This window comes from Notamacropus eugenii, chromosome 2 (genome assembly GCF_028372415.1).
Source record: "Notamacropus eugenii isolate mMacEug1 chromosome 2, mMacEug1.pri_v2, whole genome shotgun sequence".
Lineage (NCBI taxonomy): Eukaryota > Metazoa > Chordata > Mammalia > Diprotodontia > Macropodidae > Notamacropus > Notamacropus eugenii.
Genome location: NC_092873.1, coordinates 319,498,304 through 319,520,089, shown reverse-complemented (window position 1 = coordinate 319,520,089; position 21,786 = coordinate 319,498,304). Strand labels below are relative to the sequence as shown.

At 41.1% G+C, this 21,786-nt stretch overlaps 2 protein-coding genes across 5 annotated transcripts in view; one reads left to right on the top strand and one right to left on the bottom strand.

Annotated features, from left to right (window-relative positions):
* The window catches only part of AFMID (arylformamidase), a 49,122-nt gene extending 43,281 nt beyond the window's left edge, over positions 1 to 5,841 (bottom strand). The window contains exons 1-2 of one of the 4 annotated variants that reach the window (XM_072645171.1): positions 5,585 to 5,841; positions 4,298 to 4,388 (exon numbers count right to left, since the gene is read on the bottom strand). In XM_072645171.1, the coding sequence (XP_072501272.1) occupies positions 4,298 to 4,388; positions 5,585 to 5,641 (148 nt within the window). In that variant the 5' untranslated portion in view covers positions 5,642 to 5,841. The remainder of the gene's footprint in view (positions 1 to 4,297; positions 4,389 to 5,584) is intronic. The other 3 variants (XM_072645168.1, XM_072645170.1, XM_072645169.1) reach the window with 3 other exon arrangements.
* A 23-nt stretch (positions 5,842 to 5,864) lies between these two features.
* TK1 (thymidine kinase 1) lies at positions 5,865 to 20,536 on the top strand. The gene is made up of 7 exons (XM_072645173.1): positions 5,865 to 6,069; positions 6,190 to 6,221; positions 9,077 to 9,187; positions 15,848 to 15,941; positions 18,903 to 18,992; positions 19,663 to 19,782; positions 19,921 to 20,536. Exons 1-7 carry the CDS (start codon positions 6,004 to 6,006, stop codon positions 20,110 to 20,112), a joined length of 705 nt encoding a protein of 234 aa, XP_072501274.1. The 5' UTR covers positions 5,865 to 6,003; the 3' UTR covers positions 20,113 to 20,536.
* Positions 20,537 to 21,786: the final 1,250 nt, after the last annotated feature.

Genomic DNA, 21,786 nt, shown 5'->3' with positions numbered 1-21,786 from the left:
TGAAGAAGATAAAATGACCAGCTAAGTTTATATTTTATCCTAAAGGTAATAGGGAGCTACTCAAGTATTTTGAGCAGGGGTAGGACCTAGACATGTGCTTTAGGAAGATTATTTTGACATATTGGCAAAGGGTAGTTTGGAAAGTGGAAACTGAGAAACAGAGATCAATTTGGAAGACATTGCATTACAATAACCCATAGGAAGAAATAGATCTCATTGTTTAACATCACACAGCTAAAATCAACAAGACATGGCAACTGACTGAACCTGGAGGTGGAGACAGAAGAACAAAGGATTGCAAACATGGGTGACTGGAAAGCCTGCGGAGTCCTCTTATAAAGTTACAGAAGTTGGAAGGGGAGAGTAGATTGGAAGAGAAAACACTGATAATGAGTTCCATTTTAGACAGGTTGAGTTTCAGCTGCCTATAGACATGCCAGAACAGTTATCTAGTTGGCAGCTGACTTTCAGATTGTAATAAAAGAGAGATCTTGGGGCTAGTTATATAGATTTGGGAGTCATTTGCATAGAGATAATAATCAAATAATCAAATATGATAAACATGTTAGTGTACAGGATCAATAAAGTCAATCAACACATAATAAAAAGAGGAAAATACAGACCAAATAAAATGATCACAATTTGATAGTAAAAGACAATAACAAACACTCCCACCTCCACAAAAAAGAAAAAATCCAATCATTCAATTATCAATTTCCTTACTCTGGTCATATCCTCCACCTAGATATCTATTCTACTTAACAACATCTCATTATCATGAGTTCTCTCACTGTCAACAATTTGGCCAAGTTGTAGTCTTGAGGACATGAGTTTATTACCAAGATCACATCCTTCAAGAACCTTCACAATCAATGTGGCACAGTGCACCTTTAAAACCCTCTTGTGTCAGAAGCTGAGTCACAATTTGGTGCTTCACTTTTTTTTTTTTTTTTTACCAACTCTGCCAGTCTCAAAGGTAGAAGAACAATTCCCTCAGGATACTCAAATGTATTTGTGATCTCATCAATTTGGGATGACCACATGCCTGACCATTCTGTGTGACTCTTATCTGTGTCCTCTCAAAAGTTCCACATGGGCTGTTCAGCCAACCTGGTAGAGGCCTTCTTTACTTTTTCCAGATAACATGATAGTACCAGCGGAGCACTCTGGTCATCTACCTGTTATCTCTTGCTGTCACTGGGTGACCAGAGCATCATCTTTCAGTCATATGTTCCTTGATGACATCCTTTACTCCTGTTCCTCATAGTTCCTGGTTGGTTTTATGTAGCTTCTTACTCATACCCACCATGTACCTTTCTAATGCCTTCGGTGTAATGCTTATCTTCAGGTCTTCAGATGTAGTGGTGTTCTGGGTCTTCTTGTCATAACAACACTTGTAAAATGTTGGTACTGAAAAGATGGACTTTGGCTATTAGAGGAAGTATTGATGGTAGTGATAATGATGATATCAATAAAAGTGCTTTGTAATTTACCAAAAAACAATTCTACCTTCCTTCTTCCTCCATTTCAACTCAGCCCATATTCATTGTCCATTGTCTGTCTTAGATAGAAACATTGCTAGTGTGTCCATTCAAATGCATGTCAATGATCACATGGCTTTTCCAGAAGTTCTACAATGCCTCAGGGCTTGATGCCATCAACATAATATCATCCACAACCAAGAACATCTGGAGAGGCCACATAGTAAGCATGTGACTGATTTCTTTCATTCAGTCTTCCACAGTTCCTCTAATATGCTTCTCTTTCCCTCCACTCAAGTGGCTGCTACTCCAGGACCTTGTTACTTCTCATCTAGACTATTGTAATAACCCCCTGCCTCTAACCAATAGATTATGATCAGAAAAGGGAATTCCAGAGTTCATCAATGTTGAAATCAAACATTTATGAGTGATGGTGTATGTCAGGGAATCACCAAGACATTCTTCAACCGACTTTAGCAATAGAGACATTTACTGTCTGTGTGACTTTGGGCAAGTCATTCAATAGCTTTGGGCTTCAGTTTTCTCATCTGTAAATGAAAGAGCTGGTCTGAACGGCCTTAGATCTTCCAACTCTAAATCTATGATCCTATGAAATGGTATGTTCTCATTTTCCAGTGGTTTTGCTCATAAGTTTCTTGTGCCTGAAGACCTGAAATATCTGCCTTTGTTTCCACCTGTTCAAATTCTATCTGTTCTTCAAGGCCTGGCTTTCCTTTAGCAAACATTTATTAAGTGACTGGTGGGGCAGCTAGGTGGCCAAAGTGGATAGAGTGCTGGGTCTGGAGTCATGAAGACTCACCTATCTGCCTGAGTGCAAATCCAGCCTCAGGCACTTATTAGCTGTGTGACCCTGGGCAAGCCACTTAACTTTGTGGCCGAAGTTTCCTCATCTGTAAAATGAGCTGGAGAAGGAAATGGCAAACCACTCCAGCATCTTTGCCAAGAAAACCTCAGATGGGGTCATGAAGAGTCAGACATGACTGAGAAACAACTGAGCAAAATTAAGTGACTGTGCCAGGCAAACAAAGACAGAAGCAATCTTAATTTAAATTATCTCTTTTGTGTAAAACCTTGCCTGGTTTTCTTTCCCACTCCTGTATACAACAGTGATCAGCTGATTTAACAGATTCACCTCAGATAATTAACATTCTACACAACTGTTTATAAAAGAGGTTTTGCAAAGCCATGTGGAGGTAAGCTATGTGCTTACATAAGTAAGAAGGATACGGCCTATTCCTCTGAACTCTCCTAATAATTTTTCTTAAACCTTTTAAATATTCATTTATACTACTTCACATCATAATTATTTCTGTAGGTCTAATTTTCTAGATTTTAAATTCATCAAGGGCAAGGATCTTGGTGTTTGCTTCAACACTTGGAATTTAGCAAATGACTGTTAAATATCTATTGTGGGTAAGGCAGTGTGTTAGGGATACACTTTTTTAAAAAACAGCTCTTGTTCTCAAGGAGTTTGAATTCCTCTAGGGAAATGTGCAAGTACATAGATAAGTATAACATTTTGCCCCTTCCTTCCATTTTGCCCTCTGTCTCTGACTGATCTCCAGATTCTGTTGGGAGTATGAAGAAGGGAGAAGCAGGTACCTAAGCACTAATACACAAAGCATCAGTTGCCTGATCTCTCTCGGTAGTGAAGAGCCCTCCTTCCTTCCTCTCTCCAGATAAAAAAGCATCCTATGTTCTATCCGGTTCCATCCCATACTGTTTATCTTTTGCCAAACTGTTTGTCTTATTTTTTCTAAATTTCTGAAATGATGAATCTCTTCAGAACAGGATTCAAAACACAGTTTTCTCCCTTTCCCCCCCTATAAGCAACCAAACATTTGCTGATCACCTACTATGTATTCAGCAATACAGGGAATAAAGGGAAATCAGATCCATGCCCATGGATATAACCAGATATAATATCCTACTCTATTTGTTTACATTAGTCAAACCTCAACATCAGGAAACTGTTCATTCTGACTTTTGAAAAGAAGCAAAATGGGTTACTTTTAGAATGGAGAATTACATTGTTCTTTGTGCAAGGAGAGAGAGATCTTGACAGGATTAAAAATAATAATAATTATTATTAACCCTGGTTTTTTAACATCCCAGAATATCTCCAGTTACCTAAATGAGTGTCACCAAAGTCTCAATAAATTATCAGAATAAAAGATTTTAAGTGGAGCCAACCGGTAAGTTCAGAACTTGAACAAGTTCAAGTATTGGCTATCTCATACCCACTAGGTGACAAAGGGAAAATCTTTTAACTTCCTGAAAAGCTGCCCTAGGCAATCCAAGACTGTAAATTATAGATCCTTGTAGATCTGTAACAGGATGAGGAAATTCTCTCAGAGGCATCAAATCACCAATCCAACACACACACATATCTCAACTAAGTTTAATTATTAATAAAAGAGAAAACAGTCAATGGAACACTGCATTCAACAAGGGAATCCAGAAAACCAAACTCTGGGAATTACTCAGAAGAGTTCCATTAGCCTTTGGTAAGGTGCAAAGGTTCATAGATTTTGCATTTCCTCTATCCCCACTAAGCAGGGGTTATTTAGGTGGCAGTTACTTGTGGAACTTGAGAGGTAAGAAAGGATCACATAACTCTACAACTTGCCTGACCTTTTCAGGTGAGACTGTTATTGCTCTCTTATAGGTGACATAGGTCTTAGCACATACGTGAAATTTCAGAAAACCAGGATCCTCCGATCTTATCTAGCCTTTTCCTGATATATTTTTAACCCATAGAAGACAGTCAGTAGAGAAGAGATTGCTGCCCTTACCCTCTGCTCCCACTCGAAAATGAGCTTTGATCACTTCCTCAGCATTCAATCGGTGGGACCATCTGCTGGGGGAATATTGCTTCTCCAGGTCCTACGAGACACAGAGGCTCAGGATTTCTGAGGATTTGGAAGGCATCTCAAAAGCCAGCTAACCCAACCCATACAGGAAGGCATCACTCCTTCCCCAACCATTTCCTCTTAATAAATTGGACAAATAATCAACCAGTTTTTGCCAGAAAACCGTAAACTAGGAAAAAAGCACCACTTCCCAGGTCAATATATTTCCCTTTTGAACAGCTCTATACATTAGAAAGTTTTCTTTACCTAAATTTATCGCTTTATAAATTCCCTCCACCCATTAATCCTAGTCAAAAATAATAATAATGTAATAATTAAATAGTTATCGAGGATATTACGTAGCACATTGAGCATAGATTCTTTCACAATGGCAGTGACTGAGGTCCAGGAATTCCCCAACTCCTGAGGCAACTTATTACAAAGTAATTCAAATTGTTAGGATTTTTTTCTTTTTATTAAACAGATTTACATTACTGAAACTTCTATACACTTCTAGCTCTTCCTTCTGGAGCCTGTCTACGTGGTTCTTTCACAGGACAGCCTTCCAAATACTCAGACAGTGAGGATGTCCTTCCTAAACGTTTCCTTCAGGCTAAATCTTACTTACTGCTTAGGGCAGGGTGATATTAGCCAGCATTTCATACCGGTCTTTCCACCGTCCGGTAGTCCTCTGGGCTAAATGCGGTCTCCAGAACTCAGTACAGTAGGTCAGATGGGATCTGACCAGGGCAGAGCACAAGACAGCGGTCTCTCTCCCACAAGGACGTCCAAGCGTATGTTAGTTTTGGGGGAGCGAGGGAAGGGGGGCCGGAGAAGCGCTTTCATGGATTAAGCCCGCAGTCCTTAAGCCCCAAGCCCCGCCAAGCCACTCTCCCTACTTCAGTGCTGTGAAGTGGATCTTTTGCAGACAGAAGAGGAGCTTGGCAGCCATCCCTAGTTAAGCTCAGCTCTGTCCGCATTGCCCAGCCTTTCTCGCATCTTGCATCGGTCAGCCTGAGAGAACTCTCTCTCGCCGCTGGGGCCGTCTACAGATTGTGTTAAATACCTCTTATGTCTTCACGAATCCAGGCTGATGGACAGATCTTAGCAGGGCGGTGGCGGAGACAGCACGGAAAGCCCACCGCCTTTCCGCAGCTTCGCGGAGACCCTCCACCCCAGGCTCCCCGGGCCTCCCGCTCCAGCCGTGCCCGCTCAGCACAGCACCCCTACCTGCTTGGACAGCGCCCTCCAGGGCGAGTCTCCGGGGCTGGGCTGCGGCGCAGCCATGGCCAGAACAGTCCCGCTGGGGAGGGCCTGGAGCTGCAGGGTTTTAACACTTCTAGAAGCGGGGCGGAGACTCCAGTCTCCAGCCGCGGCGCCGAGCCAGGCAGCAGTCAGCCTCCAGACCCACAACCCCGGCGGCGGGGGGTGGGGGGAGGGGAACGGGGCAGGAGGAGGGGAGGAAGGCGGGGCCCGAGACTCAGTCGAATCTCCCGCCGGCCCCTAACTCGGCCGGGATTAGCCCGGCGCCGGGCGCGAGAGCTCCCTATTGGCTGCGGAGGCCGCGTTAAAGGCAGTCTGCGCGGGAACCGTCCTGTGCGAGCCCAGCTGAGCTGACCCGGGTCTTCTCTGCGCGCTCTGGACTCAAGATGAGCTGCGTCAACCTGCCCACCGTGCTGCCCGGCTCCCCCAGCAAGACCCGGGGGCAGATCCAGGTGCAGGGGCCAGGGCCAGCCGGGGCTGGGCGCGGCACTCCGGGGATGCCGAGGGCGTGGGGCTGAAAGGTGCTATCCTCAGGGCCGGAGGACTAATGACATTTCTTATTTCCTCTGCAGGTGATCTTGGGGCCCATGTTCTCCGGGAAAAGGTAACCTCACTAGGGAAGGGGCGGAATGGGAGGCGGCCAAGGGAGGCCTTCAGAAGGCTGTGGGGAAGTCGCCCAATATCAGCCCTTACGATTAAGCTCTAAAGACAAAACTGAAACAGTCTCTGCCCCCTCCCCCAGAGAGGAAGACAACGCGTATACACGTATTTGCGTGGGCAAAATACATAATTGATAAATTGAGGGGAGAGGCTGGTGAGATGGGAAAGGCCTGTCGGAGGTGGCATTTGAGCTGAGCTTTGAAGGAAACTAGGGCATTCTCAAACGCGAAGGAGTGCATTGCGGGCTTGGGGAATAACCTGTGCGCAGGAAAGGACTGGAATGTCTAGTGCGAGGAGCAGGCCAATGAGGGAGGAGAATAAAGCCTGGAAAGGATAAGTTGGAGCCACATTGTTTCATTCATAAATGAACAAAAAAAAAATTTATCATGTGCCAAAAACTGAGCTAAGCCTTAGGGATACAAAAGAGAATAGCCTGTGTTCCCTGCTCTCTAGTTCACATAATTGGGGGAGAAAACACCTATAAAGGGCTTTAAATGCTGAATAGAGGAGTTCAAATTTGATGTAGAGGTAACAGGAGCCAGTCACTGGAGTTTACTGAGCAGATATGTGAGAGAGACCCTTGGAGATGCAGAAACTCATCCTCACCCCCACTTGTAACCCCCCCTGTGGAGGGGCCTTGTGCTTTAATGCTGCCTTGCCTTATGAAACAGACATCTGAACAACTACCTGACAAGCTCTCTGACAGCTCACTTTGCCAATTAGAGTCTCCTTTTCCTCTCTATAACTTGTTTTCTTTCCTATATGGAATGTAGAACATCTTTTTTTTCCTTGAAACTAAAGAAATAGCCAGAAAATTCAAGATGAATATTTTCTGTTCTAATTCTGTTACTTATGACCTGCATGCTCTTGACCAAGTCATTTCATCTGGGGTAGGCCTCAGTTTCCTAATCTTTTAAATAATGGGGCTGGACTAGATGGTCTCTGAGGTCTTTTCCAAATCTAAATTTACAATTCTCTGGGCCTTGCTCCAGAAAGAGAAGCTGACATATTATCCTTATTCTCTCCTCCAGTCTAAGGTTGTTCAGACTTGTCTGACTCTTCATGACCCTATTTGGGATTTTCTTGGCAAAGATACTAGAGTGGTTTTTCCATTTCCTTTTCCAGCTCATTTTGCAGATGAGAAAACTGAGGCAAACAGGGTAAAGGGACTTACCCAGGATCACATAGCTAGTAAGTGTCTGAGGCTGGCTTTGAATTCTAGTCTTCCTGATGACTCTAGGCCCAGCTCTCCATCCACTGTGCCACCTAGCTGCCTGAGGAAGTAACCTTCCCCTTTTCCAAGTCCAATACCTCTGCTTATGCCTTCCATTCCTATTTTTGCCCTTCCCCAAGAGCTTGTTCCTTTGGATCTTTGGATCTTTCTATTCTCTCCTTATCTACTGATTCCTTCCCAGCTTCCAATGAACACAGAATTTTTTTTTTTTAAAAACATTTTTCCTTAAAAAAAAAAAGTGAAACTCCTCACTTGACTCTCTCATTCCCTCTATCATCCCATAACTTTTCTTCCTTTTACTGCTTCTGCTTTCTTACTGAATACTCAACCCCTTAAACTCTTGACCTCCAATCCTACCAGTGGACTAAAGCTGCTTTCCCTTTGGATTTCCTACAGTTAAATCTTATGGCTATTTCTCAGTCCATTTCCCATTTTTCACACTCACCCACTTGATCGTGGCAGCTTTTTATATTCTGACTACCCCTAACCCCCTTCCTGGGCATGCTTTTCTCCCAACACACGGCTCTCCTGGTTTTCCTTCTATCAAGGTTCCTTTTAAATCTCCTTTGCTGGATCAGCACCTATATTTTCCCCTCCTAAGAATGAGTTTATTCTAAGCCCTTTTCCTGCACCCTCCTCACTTTTTTCCCCTCATCCTTGACTCAGCTCTCCCTTACAGCCTTCCCTCATCTAGTCAATTACCAAATCTTGTCAGTTTTACCTCCGTGACATCTCCTGCATCCCTCCTCTTTTTTCCACTCACTGCCAACATCTTAATTCAGTCCCTTCATCATTCCTCTTGTAATCATCATTTAGACTCTTGTAATAGCTTATTAATTGGTCTCCCTGTTTCTTGTCTCTTTTCTATTCTGTTTTGCACATAGCTTCCAAAGTTATCTTCCTAAGGGATGGGTCTAGTCATGTCATTATCCAACTCAAAAAATCATCAGCTATTCACTATTGCCAATGTGGCAAGATACGAAGTGGTTAGCCTGGTATTTAAAGCCCTATGTAATCTGGCTCCAATTTATATTTCCAGACTCTTCATATTATTTCCTTTGATGTACATTCCAGCTAAACTGGATTTACTAGCTGTTCCCCAAACTCAACAATCCATCTGCCATCTCCTCATCTTTGAGCTCCATACCTGGAATGTGCATAGTCCTCACATTTACATTTTAGAGTCATTTTTTCTTTCAAAACTTAGCTCAAATGCCATATTCCTGATAAGTCAATTTGTTGATGTTCTCATTACCTTGTTCACACTTATCTATATGTTACAGAATGCACACTCCTTGGAAGAGAATTCATTCCATACGAGTAGATTAACACTGACAAGGAGAACCACTCTTCAGGGGTGTTTCTCTTATCTTGAGATGTAAATACCCTTCTCTCCATGCCTTAGTTTAATGTTTTATTTCACTCGGGTTTTGTCTTGTACAATGTGCCCGGCTTAGACTTCATAACCCCCTGGGTGGAGGGGGTGCACATTAGGTGTTTTGGGTCATTTGGTGCTGACTGTTGTCCCTTCCTCCCTGTGTTGGGGAACCATTTTGGTTTTGTAGCACAGAACTCATGCGAAGAGTCCGGCGATTCCAGATCGCTCAGTACAAGTGCCTTGTGATCAAGTATGCCAAAGATACTCGATACGGCAAAAGTTTCTCCACACATGACCGGTCAGTTCCCTCCTCCAATTTCATGCTGGCTAGAGTGAAGTCTTCATCAGAGAAATAACCCTATAAGTTGCTAAGTGGCTCAGTGGTAATTTCCATATTCTTTAATGGTGTTTTTATAATTGACTTTTGACAATCTTGCCATTATGTTAAAGTCAAAGTCAAGGCACAAGGAATTAAGGAATTCTCAGATTGTGCTAGAATATTTTATTTATCAAATACATTTGGAATAAATGTATTAGGGCTTGAAAATCTCTTAGTTACATGGTTGAAATAGGATTTAACTTATGCGGATGCCAGAGTCCCCGGACATTGGTTTTGTTTCTTACTTGTTTGTTTTGACATCAAGGAACCAAATTTTCTTAAGCCTGGGGGAGAGGGGAGGACTAAATTTCATTAACCAGTAATATCAATTACCTTAGGGGATGTAACCTTGGGGTGAAGTCTACATTGGCTATATTTCCTGTATGAGTACTATACATGTTGCCCCTCTGTAATTTATAATCTTGCCTTGCCTATGATCACACAGCTAGAGTTAGAGGTAGAATTTGATCTCAGGTCTTTAACTTCCAGGTCCAGCTCTCTATTCATTAAGTCCTCATGTGCCTTCTGTATGACCCTGAATTCAAGGCTGGATGGCTAACTAGCATCTAACTTTACTTGCTTCCCCAGTTGTGAGTCTGTGAATGTCTCTATTTCTTTTCTTTTCTTTTCTTTTTAATTTTTGGGGGTGGGGAAGGAAGGGTAGTTCAAGGACGCTTGGGCTATATAGCATTTACCTCCATGTTTTGCTTGTCCCTTGAGAGAACAGTCAAATAAATGTCTCCAGGATTAAAGACTTTATACTATTAGAGGACAATGTTTTGGAATTCTTTTCACCTAAGGCTTGTGTTTTTTTTGTTGTTGTGGAGTATATAGGGAGAGGGGGTATTAAAATTAATGTACTATTTTAATTTGCTTTTGGAAGTTCATGCACTTAAAATTTTAAGAACAAAAATATCTACTGTATAAAACTCATTTTGTTATAAAATGATCATGTTTCATATACATCCATCCCTCATTAGACAGACAAAATCTGCTTTATGAGAATTGGACAGTCTATATGACAAAACTCTATTTCCATTCATTTTATTTTACTTTTTCATTTCAAGCACTTATTAAGCACCACCTTTGTGAAGAACACTGGGAAAAGATACAAAATTTAAGACCTTTTCCTGCCCTTATGGAACTTATAGTTTAGCATGGATATGACAACAGAAACAATACCATCAATTCTCTCAATTAACAGGCAGTCCTTTTAATGAAACACTACCAGGTATTTCAGTCACTATTAAGTTGTGTGTGTGTGTGTTGTTGCCGCCGAAGAAGACCATGCCATCAGAGAAATGATGATATGACTTTCACTTGACTTTGTTTTGAGGGAGGGAGGGCTGCGCAAGGTGACCAGCCTCACTTCTCCAGAGCCATCTGAATCCAGTGCCTAGATATGCATCAGGATGATTGGAGATGGCCCAGGATACCATGGGAGACCTTGGCCCCTTTAGGCCAAGGTTTATTCAGGTACTCACCATTCAGTGACTATGCCTATTTAAGAAGTAGTCAGAGAATGGCCCCTTTCATGAGGCAGGGAAAAATAACTACATCTGGGATTACTTGACCCAAGTACTTATGGGAAGTAGCCACTTCATTAAGATAATACTTTGAAGTAGGGTTAACCCTGAAAGTTATAGATTTACTGAAATTTTGCAAATGCTACATGACTATGTCTTATATGTTAGGGCTAGACTCCAAGATGTCCCTTTTCTGATTATTTTGTATCCCTATTTCCCTACTTCAGTTTCTGAGTACATTTTCAGGCAATATCTGATTTCAAAAATAGTACTAGAAGCCAAGGCCCTCCCAAAATCCTCACTGGGCTTTCTGAATAATAAAAGACTTTAAGGTTAATTAGACACGCCTGTATGAACCTTGGTATTATCTGATTCACTATCTAATTAGCCATAATGTCAACCATTAATTAGCTTTTCCTATGTGAGGAAAACTTGTTATAGCCTAGCTTGGTTTACTCAAGTGTTTTCTCCCCCAAAAAAGAAAATATGAGACCAAGGAAAATAAATATTAGAGTGTCAACATTTTAGTTACTTTATGAAAACAAAGATGAATCTTAGAATGGGCATTTGGCCCTTTTCTTCTTGTCTCCTTTCAGTTCAAATTGTTTGCATCTCTTAATGGCCAGTATCTTCTCAGACCTGCAATTGGACTCAATACATTTAAGCATTAGTGCAATCTTCTGTAATACTTGTGATTTTTGAAATCTATTACTTGATGTTGTAGTTACAAGTGATAGGACTCCAATACTGGAGTCATTTAGGCTAAGGGGTTCTAATGACCATAAATATGTAAGCAATACAGACAGCCTCAACTTTTCCGCTGTTCTGACTTATTCTAATCCTATATCAAACATGTAAATGACAGATTCCTGATTGAATGAGACTTCAGGCCAACTACAATATTTGTACCTTGACACCCATTCCTGGAATCCCCAATTATGGATGAATTCAGACCCTCACCCAAGTTCTGGTTCAGATTAAGAACCACTTACCCACCCACCCAAAACTGGCATGAGTGAGCAACCTCAGAGAATTGCCCAATCACATCTGGATCTGATCAGAAATGCCTCCTCCCATATCTGGCATTGATTACCTGTTCTCAACCAAGTCTGTCTTTAAAGTATACAACTTCTACTCAGACCCCACGAGTATGTACTCTCATAGAGATCTTGCCACTGTAAACATCTCTCTCATGAGTGATAGGCCCTTTATGGCCTTGCCTTGCCAGATGGTGTGGAGGCACTTTGTTTTTGTCTGCTTGCTGTGGCCTCATTGTAATAAAGCTTATTCTTGTACTAGTTTCCCAAGCATCACTTTCCTGTCAGTCTTCAAACGTGGCTCTTTGTTCTCACCTAATCTATGAGGCCAAATAAAACACTTATTTCTTTGTGGTCCTGGCCATTTTCAGAAAATGGGCTCTGACCACCAGAGCCACCCTGCTTCCAGGTAGCCTGGAAGGTACCCTGAGCACACTGGGAGTCACTGCCCTTTTTGGATGGCATTCATTACTTTGTGAGGATAGCATTTGCCTCACAGTCTGCTGTAAGTTTTGTGGGTTTGGGGGATGTCTTCAGGGATGTCTTCATCCTGAAGAAAGAAAAACAGCCACGAAATAGAAGTATACCGTGGCTCCTTGGGTCCTAGGCCTTATAGGAGCTGACCAGAGTTGTAGGGTGTGGCCTCTATCCTGAGTCAGCCTCTTTAGCCTGAAGTATCATCTTCCATTTCATCTTTTTAAATTTAATTTTTCACCATGAAAATCTGTCTTCTTTTCCATCCATTCATTTATGGATTCCTCTCAAAATTTACCCCTTTTTCACCCAGATCAAAATTTTTTTCCTTTTCACATACAGGAACTAATCTTTTCCAGAAAAGAAGCAGAGGAGGAAAATCTCCAAATTCATTTATCCTGTGGATTTTTTTTTCTAATCAAACAACAAGCATTTATTAAGTATCTCCTGTGTCCCATATACTTTACTGGAAATAATGGGGGGAAAAAAACTCAAGAGTCTCTGCCCTTTAGGAATCTGCATTGTGTTGGAAGAGATAGCTTGTACACATAGAAATATATTCAAGGCATTTTGGAGGGAGCTCCAGGCTGCTGAAAGGAAAAAGCCTCCAGGTAGATGTGATACCAAGGTTAAGCTTCGAAGGAAAAAGGGATTCTAATCTGTGGGAACAAAGTAGAAAGTACATTCCAGGCATGGAGATATTTTGGGCAGAGGCCTGGAAGCAGGGGATGGGATATGTGAGAATACCATGTATGAGGAACAGCAGGAAAACCAGTTTGGTTCAAATGCAGAATGCATGAAAGAGAGTCTTGTGTAGTATGCCTGGAAAGATAAGCTACCGACAGATTATGTGCATTGTATCGTAGAGGCCAGAGAGAGCCACTAGTTTCTTGGGGAAGGAGTGGGATGTGGAGCAGGGAGTAAAGTGGTCACACCTGTACTTTAGGATTATCTATTCAGCAGCTCTGGGGAGGATGAATGGGAGAAGGGAAAGCCTAGAAACGAGAGACCCACCAGGAAACAGTAGCAAGAATCCAGGCTAGAGGGAATGGACTTGAATTAAAATAGTGGCTAGTTGAGTGAAGAGAGGGAGGTATATGAGGGCCTCAACTAGTCACAGCAGTAAAGGTCTTTGATTTAATCTAGTAGAATAGATATATGAGTGTTGCCACTACTCTCTACTTTCCCTTTATTTCTTTGTGGACTAATCTGGGAAAAAAAAACAACTTCTGGATCAAAAGTCAACAAGTAATATGTGAGCAAACAAGACTGAGTTTGTGTGTTTTTAAGGGCAAACTAAATACACACAGACATTTTGCCCTTAGATATAAGGCTTGTGCGCTACTGCTTGTGATATAACTGGTCATCTAGTCCAGGGGTTCTTAACCTGAGACCAGTGATTTGTTTTTTAACATTTTGATGACTGGAATTCAATAACAATAATAATTTGTTTCCTTTGTAATTCCATACATTTTACTTACTCCATTTAAAAACGTCATTCTGAGAGATGTCCATCCAGAGGCTTTACCAGACTGCCAAAGAAGACTATTACACACAAAAAATTAAGAACCCCTGATCTAGTCTCACTCCCTTGTTTTATGCATGAGAAAAACTAAGGGCCACAGAAGGAACATTCAGTCATGAAAGAATGAACAACAAGGTTCTGAAGGACATGTGAGTCTTCTTTCCCTATTAGAATGTTAGTCCTAGATCATACAGCCACTCTCAACTGCTCAAACAAATTTTAAAAAAAACCAAACAGCTATTCCCCAACTGGATCTCCCCTCACTCAGGCATTCTATGATCCCTCAGTATAGGAATTATAATCTGTCACTAAATAGTTTTATATTACATTAATTTTTTAAAAATAATTTTGGGGATGTAAAAACTGAATGGCAACAAATAGATACCTTAACCATCATAAGATTTCCTTTTTGTGTGTGTAAGAATTCTTTTTCCTTCATGTCTCTATCCCAGCATCAGGGTGAGTTATTGGCACAGTGTAGATGTGATTTACAGGACATTCCGACCCTAGGAAAGTTCTTTGTTTAAGAACTAGGGGTTTTTAACCAAAGGTCTAGGAACCTTTTTTTTTTTTTTTAACATTTTGATAACTTCATTTCAAAATAATTGGTTTCTTTGTAATTCTAAATATTTTATGGACCTAAAAGTATTACTTTGAGAAGAGTTCTATAGGTTTCATCAAACTGCCAAATGGGTCCACGACACAAAGAAGGTTAAGAAGTAGGCTCAATGCTGAGCATTTACTTCTATGTAACATTAAACAGATGTCCAAAATGCAAGAGCTTCAGCTGGGAGAGAGATGGTTTCAAAGTCTAACCCAATACTCCTAACGATATCTTTTCTTTTATAAACAAAGTAGCTTTGCTGTTGTCAAACATATTTCCAATATGCTCTGAAAATTCTTATTTTCTCTTAGTTTTATGCAAGTCATTTAATAGCTAAACCAACTCAGCATCTCCAGAAATGCCTAAAGCACATTGGCCAAACTTTTGAAGCCATGTGTAGGGAAAAGAGCACCAGATTTGGAGTCAGGCTTGAGTCCTGCTTCTGCTGCTTAATATGTATGTATGCATGTGTGCGTGGTGTATGTGTATGTGTGTGTGTGTGTGTGTGTGTGTGTGTGTGTGTGTGTGTCCGTCCTTTCACCTCTAATTCCTATGTTTTTCTTTGAGAATGAGAGCCCCATATCAGTTGTCATTAGTAGCCAAAAGCCCTGACTTCAGTTCTCCCCAGCTCTTCCCCTTAAGCAATATTATGGTTTTCTATAGTATTTTTTTTGTCTTATCCCTAATTTTTTTAATCTATTCCTTCTTTTACTGATAAAAATGTTTTGAGATAAATTTTCTCTTAAGGACTGTGGTTACATCCAATATGTTGTCCCATTTGTTCTGATGTCATTAACTTTAATTAAATTGTCTATTGGTTCTATGATTTATTCTGTGACTCATCTACTCTTTAGCACTAAATTATTTAGTCTCTAGTTCATTTTTAATGGTTTCTTCAGGGGCTCTTGATTGAGTTATTAAATATAATTTTGGTATATTGTAATTGATAAAAAATGTGCTTAATTTTTCTGCTTTTGTTTACAAGATTTTTATGTTCTAATAGAGGATCACTACTTGTAAAGATGCTATGCACAGCTAAGAAATATGTATATTCCTTTTTTTGTTTGCATTCAATAATTGTCAAAAAATCTATCATATCCAACTTTTCTAAAATTCTGTTTAGGTCCTTTTAACTTGTTTTTTTTTGGTTAGATTTATCTGTGTTTCAAAAGGTTATGTTAAAGTCCTTCACTACTGTAGTTTTACTACTTTGCTCTGCAAATCACCTGACTTTTAAGTATTTCAATGGCTATGCCATTCAGCACATATATTGATTTTAATTCAAGTGATATTGATATTAATTCATTTTTTATGGTACCTTTCAACAAAATGTAGTTTTCTTGATTATCTCATTTAACTCTTGTCTATTTTGGCTATTGCTTCATCTGAGATCATGATTGCTACCCCATGCAGGAACACTATGGAAGCACTCCCAGCCTGCTTGCTTCGGGATGTGGCCCAGGATGCTCTGGCTGTGACTGTCATTGGCATAGATGAGGGACAGTTTGTAAGTTTACTCCAGGTTCTTCCTTCCTACTGTCCCACAAACTTTTCCCTTATAATTGGAAAGCTAGATTAACCAGTAGTTTCGATTAGTTGGGGAGGAGGAGATGGGGGGGAGAATGCCTGGTGAAGCTTTATAGAAAGGAGAACTCTAAACATTTCCTAATATTTTAAAGAGAATTGAAAACCTTTCCTTAGAATTGTTTACTAAAATCTTAGCTATTCAGCAGTATTAGCTTCCTGATTTAGTTAAAAAGGCCATTCTTGGCTTCAGTGAGCAGGAATTCTTTAAATTTTTCCTTGGTTGTTGCCTTAGTAGCTGTGCACATTGCAAAAAATCACCTGGTCCCAAAAAAGATGTTTTATCATCCTTCTGCCCCACCCCAGTGAGTAGGAGGAATGAAAGTAATTCTCTAAGCAGTATCTCCTCATTAATCGACAAGCATTGACTGGATGATTAATTAAGCAGCCGCTACGTACCAGGCATTGTACTAGATTTGAAACAGTTCTTCCCCCATTGTTGCTCCCATTGCTGCCTAGAACCCGATTCTTACTAAATACAGTTTGGCCTAATTATGGACAATAGCCTAAAGTTTCCTTTGCAATCCCTCCTCAGCACCCACAACTGATACCCTGGTGTCTAATGCCAATGGATGGGCAAGGAAGGGAGGAACACTTTGTATAGCAACTACCACTTTCTCCAGATGAAAGCTCTGCACTTGAACCTGGACTTCTTTTTCGTTAGGTAGCTGGCCATGCAAATGATTTTGGGCCTCAAAGAAATCAAGTGGTAGGGAAATTGGTGCTGGCTAAGTTCAACCTTAGGCATAATTGTGAAAAGAAAGCAAAGTTTTCGATTTGGCATCTGGGAATATGGGTTGAATCCCAGATGATCTAATTAGTACCTATGTGCAACTTTTGCTCTCAAGGTTTCATTGTCTTCCTCTATAAGCTAAGGGGGTTAATTAGATGATCTTTAAGGTCTTCAACCCTAAATCCTATGATCCCATGTTGTAGCTTCAGGAAACCCAGGTACTTCAGGGGTTAATGGGAACTCCAGGAGCAGACTGTGGATAGTGGTATCCAGGAGGTCACTAGAGAGCTATGCAGCAGAAACAAGGAACTTACCAAGTGTACACTATCTAGAGCCAGATGAACTAAGCCCATAGCCTAGGAATGGTGAGGGGAGGGATCTAACAAGAAGTAAATACAAAATCCCCAAAGTAGAACGATAAAACTCAAGGAAGGGATTCTGCATCAGGAGATCAAAAGAAAACAGGAAGCAGCCAGTCATAGAAAGGGAAAGGGGTGAGATCTCCATCACAGGCACTTGGTACTAGAGACCCAAAGTAGCTATTGAAACCTTGCCCCTTCTGGTCTTTATGGCCAGACCTTATGTATGTACCTTTACTTTTCTGACCTGAGGAATGAGTCGTGATTTGTAGTGACAAATATACATTGTTGGAATGGAGTTACTGATGTTTAAGACTTTCATTCATTCTGGTGGTAACTGTTTCCAGGGTCATTACATCCCTGGGTATAAAGCTACATGGGTTGCAATAAGGGAGAATAACCAACAAACTCTGGCTACAATTTAGTCAAGTACCAATTGCTAGAGATGCATCTTGACCTAATGAATAAACAGGTGTAGTTAATCAGGAAGACCTGGGTTCAAGTGCAAACTCTGTCATACAGTGGCTGTATGAGCTTGGAGTCATTAAACTATTGTCCTGGGCAAATCTAGTTTAAGATGATACATTGCAGAATAGTTGTGGATCTACTTAGTAGCTTGTCTGTATTAGAACAGGACATCATCTCACAGATATTTCCAACACTATCAGAATCAAAGGTCTGAATAAAAACAATTGATTCCTGATATTTTATTTTACCAATCACTTTACATAAATTATGAGGGACCACAGGATGCATTGCATTGTTCCCGTCAACCTCTTATATGAACTGGAACTGAGCAATTCTAGTCCTAGAATTTAGAGTTAGAAGAAACTTTAACACAGAAATGACTTAGTAGTCCAATATCTCTTTCCCTCTACAAATAAGGAAATCAAGGCCCCAAAGGGCTAGGTCTTAAGCATAAGGTCACACAAGTAGTTAAGTAGCAGTAGCACAAGATGGTGTCCTCGGATTCTGCCGTAATCAAGACCTATACTATACAAGACTCTCTCCAGACTATTTCTCCTACTTCCTTCTTTTTCCCTACCCTCAATATTCTTTCCTTCGCTCACCCCCTTCCCTCTTCAACCACCCTAGGTCTCTTTCCCCCTCCCCTCATCACCTCCCATTCCTCACGCCATATCTCTTCTTTCCATTGTTTTTCCATTTCCTCTTCCATGATTCAGATGGTCTGAAACCTTTCTTCCAAGTATAGGTGGGCTTGCTTTAAGTAAAACCAACAAAGTCTACATTTACAAAACTGAAAAATGATTATTTACTTTAGATTTTATTTACCCAAATTCAGTTTGTAAGAGATGCTTTCTTGCTGCATGTGCAGTGAGGCACAAACATCAACAAAGTATAATATACATTTATGAACAGTTTATCATCCTGCTAGATAAGCTGCCACAGTGAGACCATATACTATTCTCTGTGGGAGAAATATGCAGTCAGCAAAATGGTCTGAATCAAGTAAATACTCAAATAGGCTAGATAAGTCAAGTTGTACTGTCTTTGGTGCTTGGGGTATAAGAACAAAAGTTAGCTTCTGCACTGCCTGTGAAGAGTCAACATGTAAAAACTTAGTACAGTGTACATGTGGCTGGGAGGGAAAAAGAGGTAGGAGTCCAAGTTGTAGATTTTCCAACCCTAGGGCTAGTCTAGAGCATGAATTGAAGTATTAAGTGGCTTTTCTTCTTCCTCTGCTCTTCAAAGACATCAGTAAGAACCTGGGGAAGCTTGCTTCTTTGGGATAGTTCACCACCTCTCCATTTCTCTCCTGGGGTGCTTTTAGTTTCCAGATATTGTGGAATTCAGTGAGACCATGGCAAATGCTGGGAAGACTGTGATTGTAGCTGCCTTGGATGGAACCTTTCAGAGGAAGGTAATATTCCTAGCTGTGGTCTTTAGGTAAAGGATCTATGCAAATAGACTAGTCTAGTTTTCTCCTTACTTTTAAAAATTGTTACTTTTTTCACATCAATCATTTCTGGAAAGTTCCCCCGTCCCCACTCCCCAGCTCAACCAGTTACCCTTCCCTTTTTACAAGGTAGTTCAGCTAAACTAACTGATAAACACCTGGTGGTATATGCAGTGTTCTGTACCCGTAGTCTCCTACCTCTCCAAGAAAATTGGGGGGGGGGGCGCTATTTTCATCCCTTCTCCCAAGCCAAAACTGATCATTATGACTACAGGGTATTTTTTGGGCTTTTTTTAAACTGAATCATCTTTCAGTCTCAACTGTCAACTAAACTAAAATACAACAGACCAAGCTAGAGGCCATCACTGTAACAAACTTTATCTCTCCTTCCTAGTTCCTTCTTGTTTGCATTAGAACAAATTATGCTTACTACAGGCTAGAAAATGTTTCCCTTTCCCTGCCTTTTCAAGGAGCAGATAGAGGGAGGACAGGGATACCGCTAAGAAATGAAGTGTGATCAGCACTTTTCATGGTTCCAGGTTCTTGGACCAAAGGATGTTGTCGGGTTTTAGGGTTGTTTGTCCTTTAAGACATCCACCTACTATCATTTATTGTGTGTCTCTGGGGATCACAGGCATTTGGGAATATTCTGAACTTGGTGCCACTGGCAGAAAGCGTAGTCAAACTGACAGCAGTGTGCATGGAGTGCTTCCGGGAAGCTGCTTACACCAAGAGACTGGGGGCAGAGAAAGAGGTAATTTTTCCTTTCATTCCCTTCCCCAGTCTTTCTGCTGAAGTGGGTCCAGCTTAATGGGTTAATTAACTCCCTGGAATGGCCTGTGTTAGGGAAAGCCTGCTTAATAGAAATCACATTGCTGTCTCCTGTTGCTAGGTTGAAGTGATTGGTGGTGCTGACAAATATCACTCTGTGTGTCGACTCTGCTATTTCAAGAAATTCTCAGGACAATCTAATGGGCTGGAGAATAAAGAGAACTGCCCCCTGAGTGGGAAGTCAGGGGATACCTCTAGCTGTCGGAAACTCTTTGCTACTCAACAGATTCTACAGTGCAGTTCCAACAACTGAGGCAGTACGGGTGGTTCCTGGAACCTGCCTTGGTCTGGAAAAAATAAATTCAAGCAATCTGGCCTATACACATATGGAGAATATATATGAAGAAGTCACCTGTACCTGCTTCTCGCTTTCTAGCCACCCACAACCATAGCTGTTGCTTATATCCACACCATATTCCTATCTTCCTCAAATTCCTCAGAAGAGGGAAGACCAGAAGAGAGGAGGGAATAGGAAAGAAGCAGTGCTTCATAACTTGGAAGAAACCTTTTGAACCCAAGACTATACTTTATAACTTAATTCTACCCTTCCCCTACTTGCCATCCTACCCACCCTGCCCCCACAACTTCTGCTTGATCTATAAACATTGCCAGTAAAATCCATCACCTTCCTTTCTTCGGCCTCAGCCTTTCTAAGTAAAACCTTTGTTGTAAGTAAAGCCTCCTCTCAGTTGCCTCCTCATGGTGAGAGCTATGCTTACATAGGCAGCTAAGTCAGTGGATTGTGGGTTTCCCTGATTCCTCTGGCTTGAGTTATGACAGAATTCTGTGACAAAGGACATTACTTCCTCATCTGTGTTATCTGTCTTGTGTTCTCATTAGAAAACCCACATACCATAGAATTTTGCCTTTTCTTAATTCTACCAACATGGTAACTTTCTCTTTGCCTTTTTTTTTTTGGGGTCCTGTAAAAGCACCAATCGGTTTCCAGCAGCTCCTTCAGGCCTAGGAGCTTTAGTTTCCTAAGAATATGAGTCATAACTGGCCTTTGCCTGGGCCCTGGTTAGCCTGGTATGTCTCAACTTATAATGATGACTTTTTTGGGGCTGAGGTGGGGGGAGGGGGACAACTGAGGCTGCAGGAAGGTTCTGCTATAAAAGACGAGAATTGAAACTAGACTTTAGACACTATTCTATTTCATCTTCTGGGTTTTTCCCTGGGTATGAGGGAGTCCTGGCTTTCCCCTCACACAATGGGATAATGTGGGCTTCCAGAATGAGGTGGGGGATTTCTCCTCCAGCCATTCTCAGTTCCCATTAATACTACAAGCACCTTCTGTGGAACTACTGACTTACTTTGTAGAGAGAAGTGCCCCAGCACTGGTAATTAAGAACCTATGGGGCAAGTTCAGGCCAATATCAGATTCAGAGGACTATCCTTCAGGATCTATGGAGCCAGGTTCTATTCATGGATCAAGGAGACTGCACAGACCATTTACCCTAAGAAAACAGTGTTAGACCTAAGGATCTATAAAGCAGAGCAGAGAATAATCTTCACTTGGGTGAGAAGCAAATATCAGGAGATATATATATATACTGAATCTATCACATTCATTCATTCAACAGACATTACAACTTGGTTATCACCTTCGATGAATTTATACTCCTCCCTAATGAAATAAACATGGATACAAACAGATGAAGAGGCACACTGTGTTAAGTGGATAAAGGAAAGGAAAAGAATTTCCATTTTTGAATGGGTACACCAAGCTATAAAGTTTGGACTTGGCTTTAGTTTTTCAGTGAAGGTTTGTCATAGAAGTGACAAAACCAAAGCTATGCACAAGGAAGATTAACGTGGCAGTAATACCTGTGCAAAGTGAACTGGCAAAAGGCTACAGATGCAGGAGCAATTGTTAAGTTAGTACAGGTGAAATAATGAGGGCCTGAAATGGGATGTTAGAAGTGGG

Bases quoted from the DNA above. Each gene is read 5' to 3' on its own strand.
- TK1 (XM_072645173.1), top strand. From the start codon at position 6,004: ATGAGCTGCGTCAACCTGCCCACCGTGCTGCCCGGCTCCCCCAGCAAG. The intron at 6,222-9,076 runs GTAACCTCACTA...TTGGTTTTGTAG, and splicing joins CCCATGTTCTCCGGGAAAAG to CACAGAACTCATGCGAAGAG. The intron at 19,783-19,920 runs GTAATTTTTCCT...TCCTGTTGCTAG, and splicing joins GACTGGGGGCAGAGAAAGAG to GTTGAAGTGATTGGTGGTGC.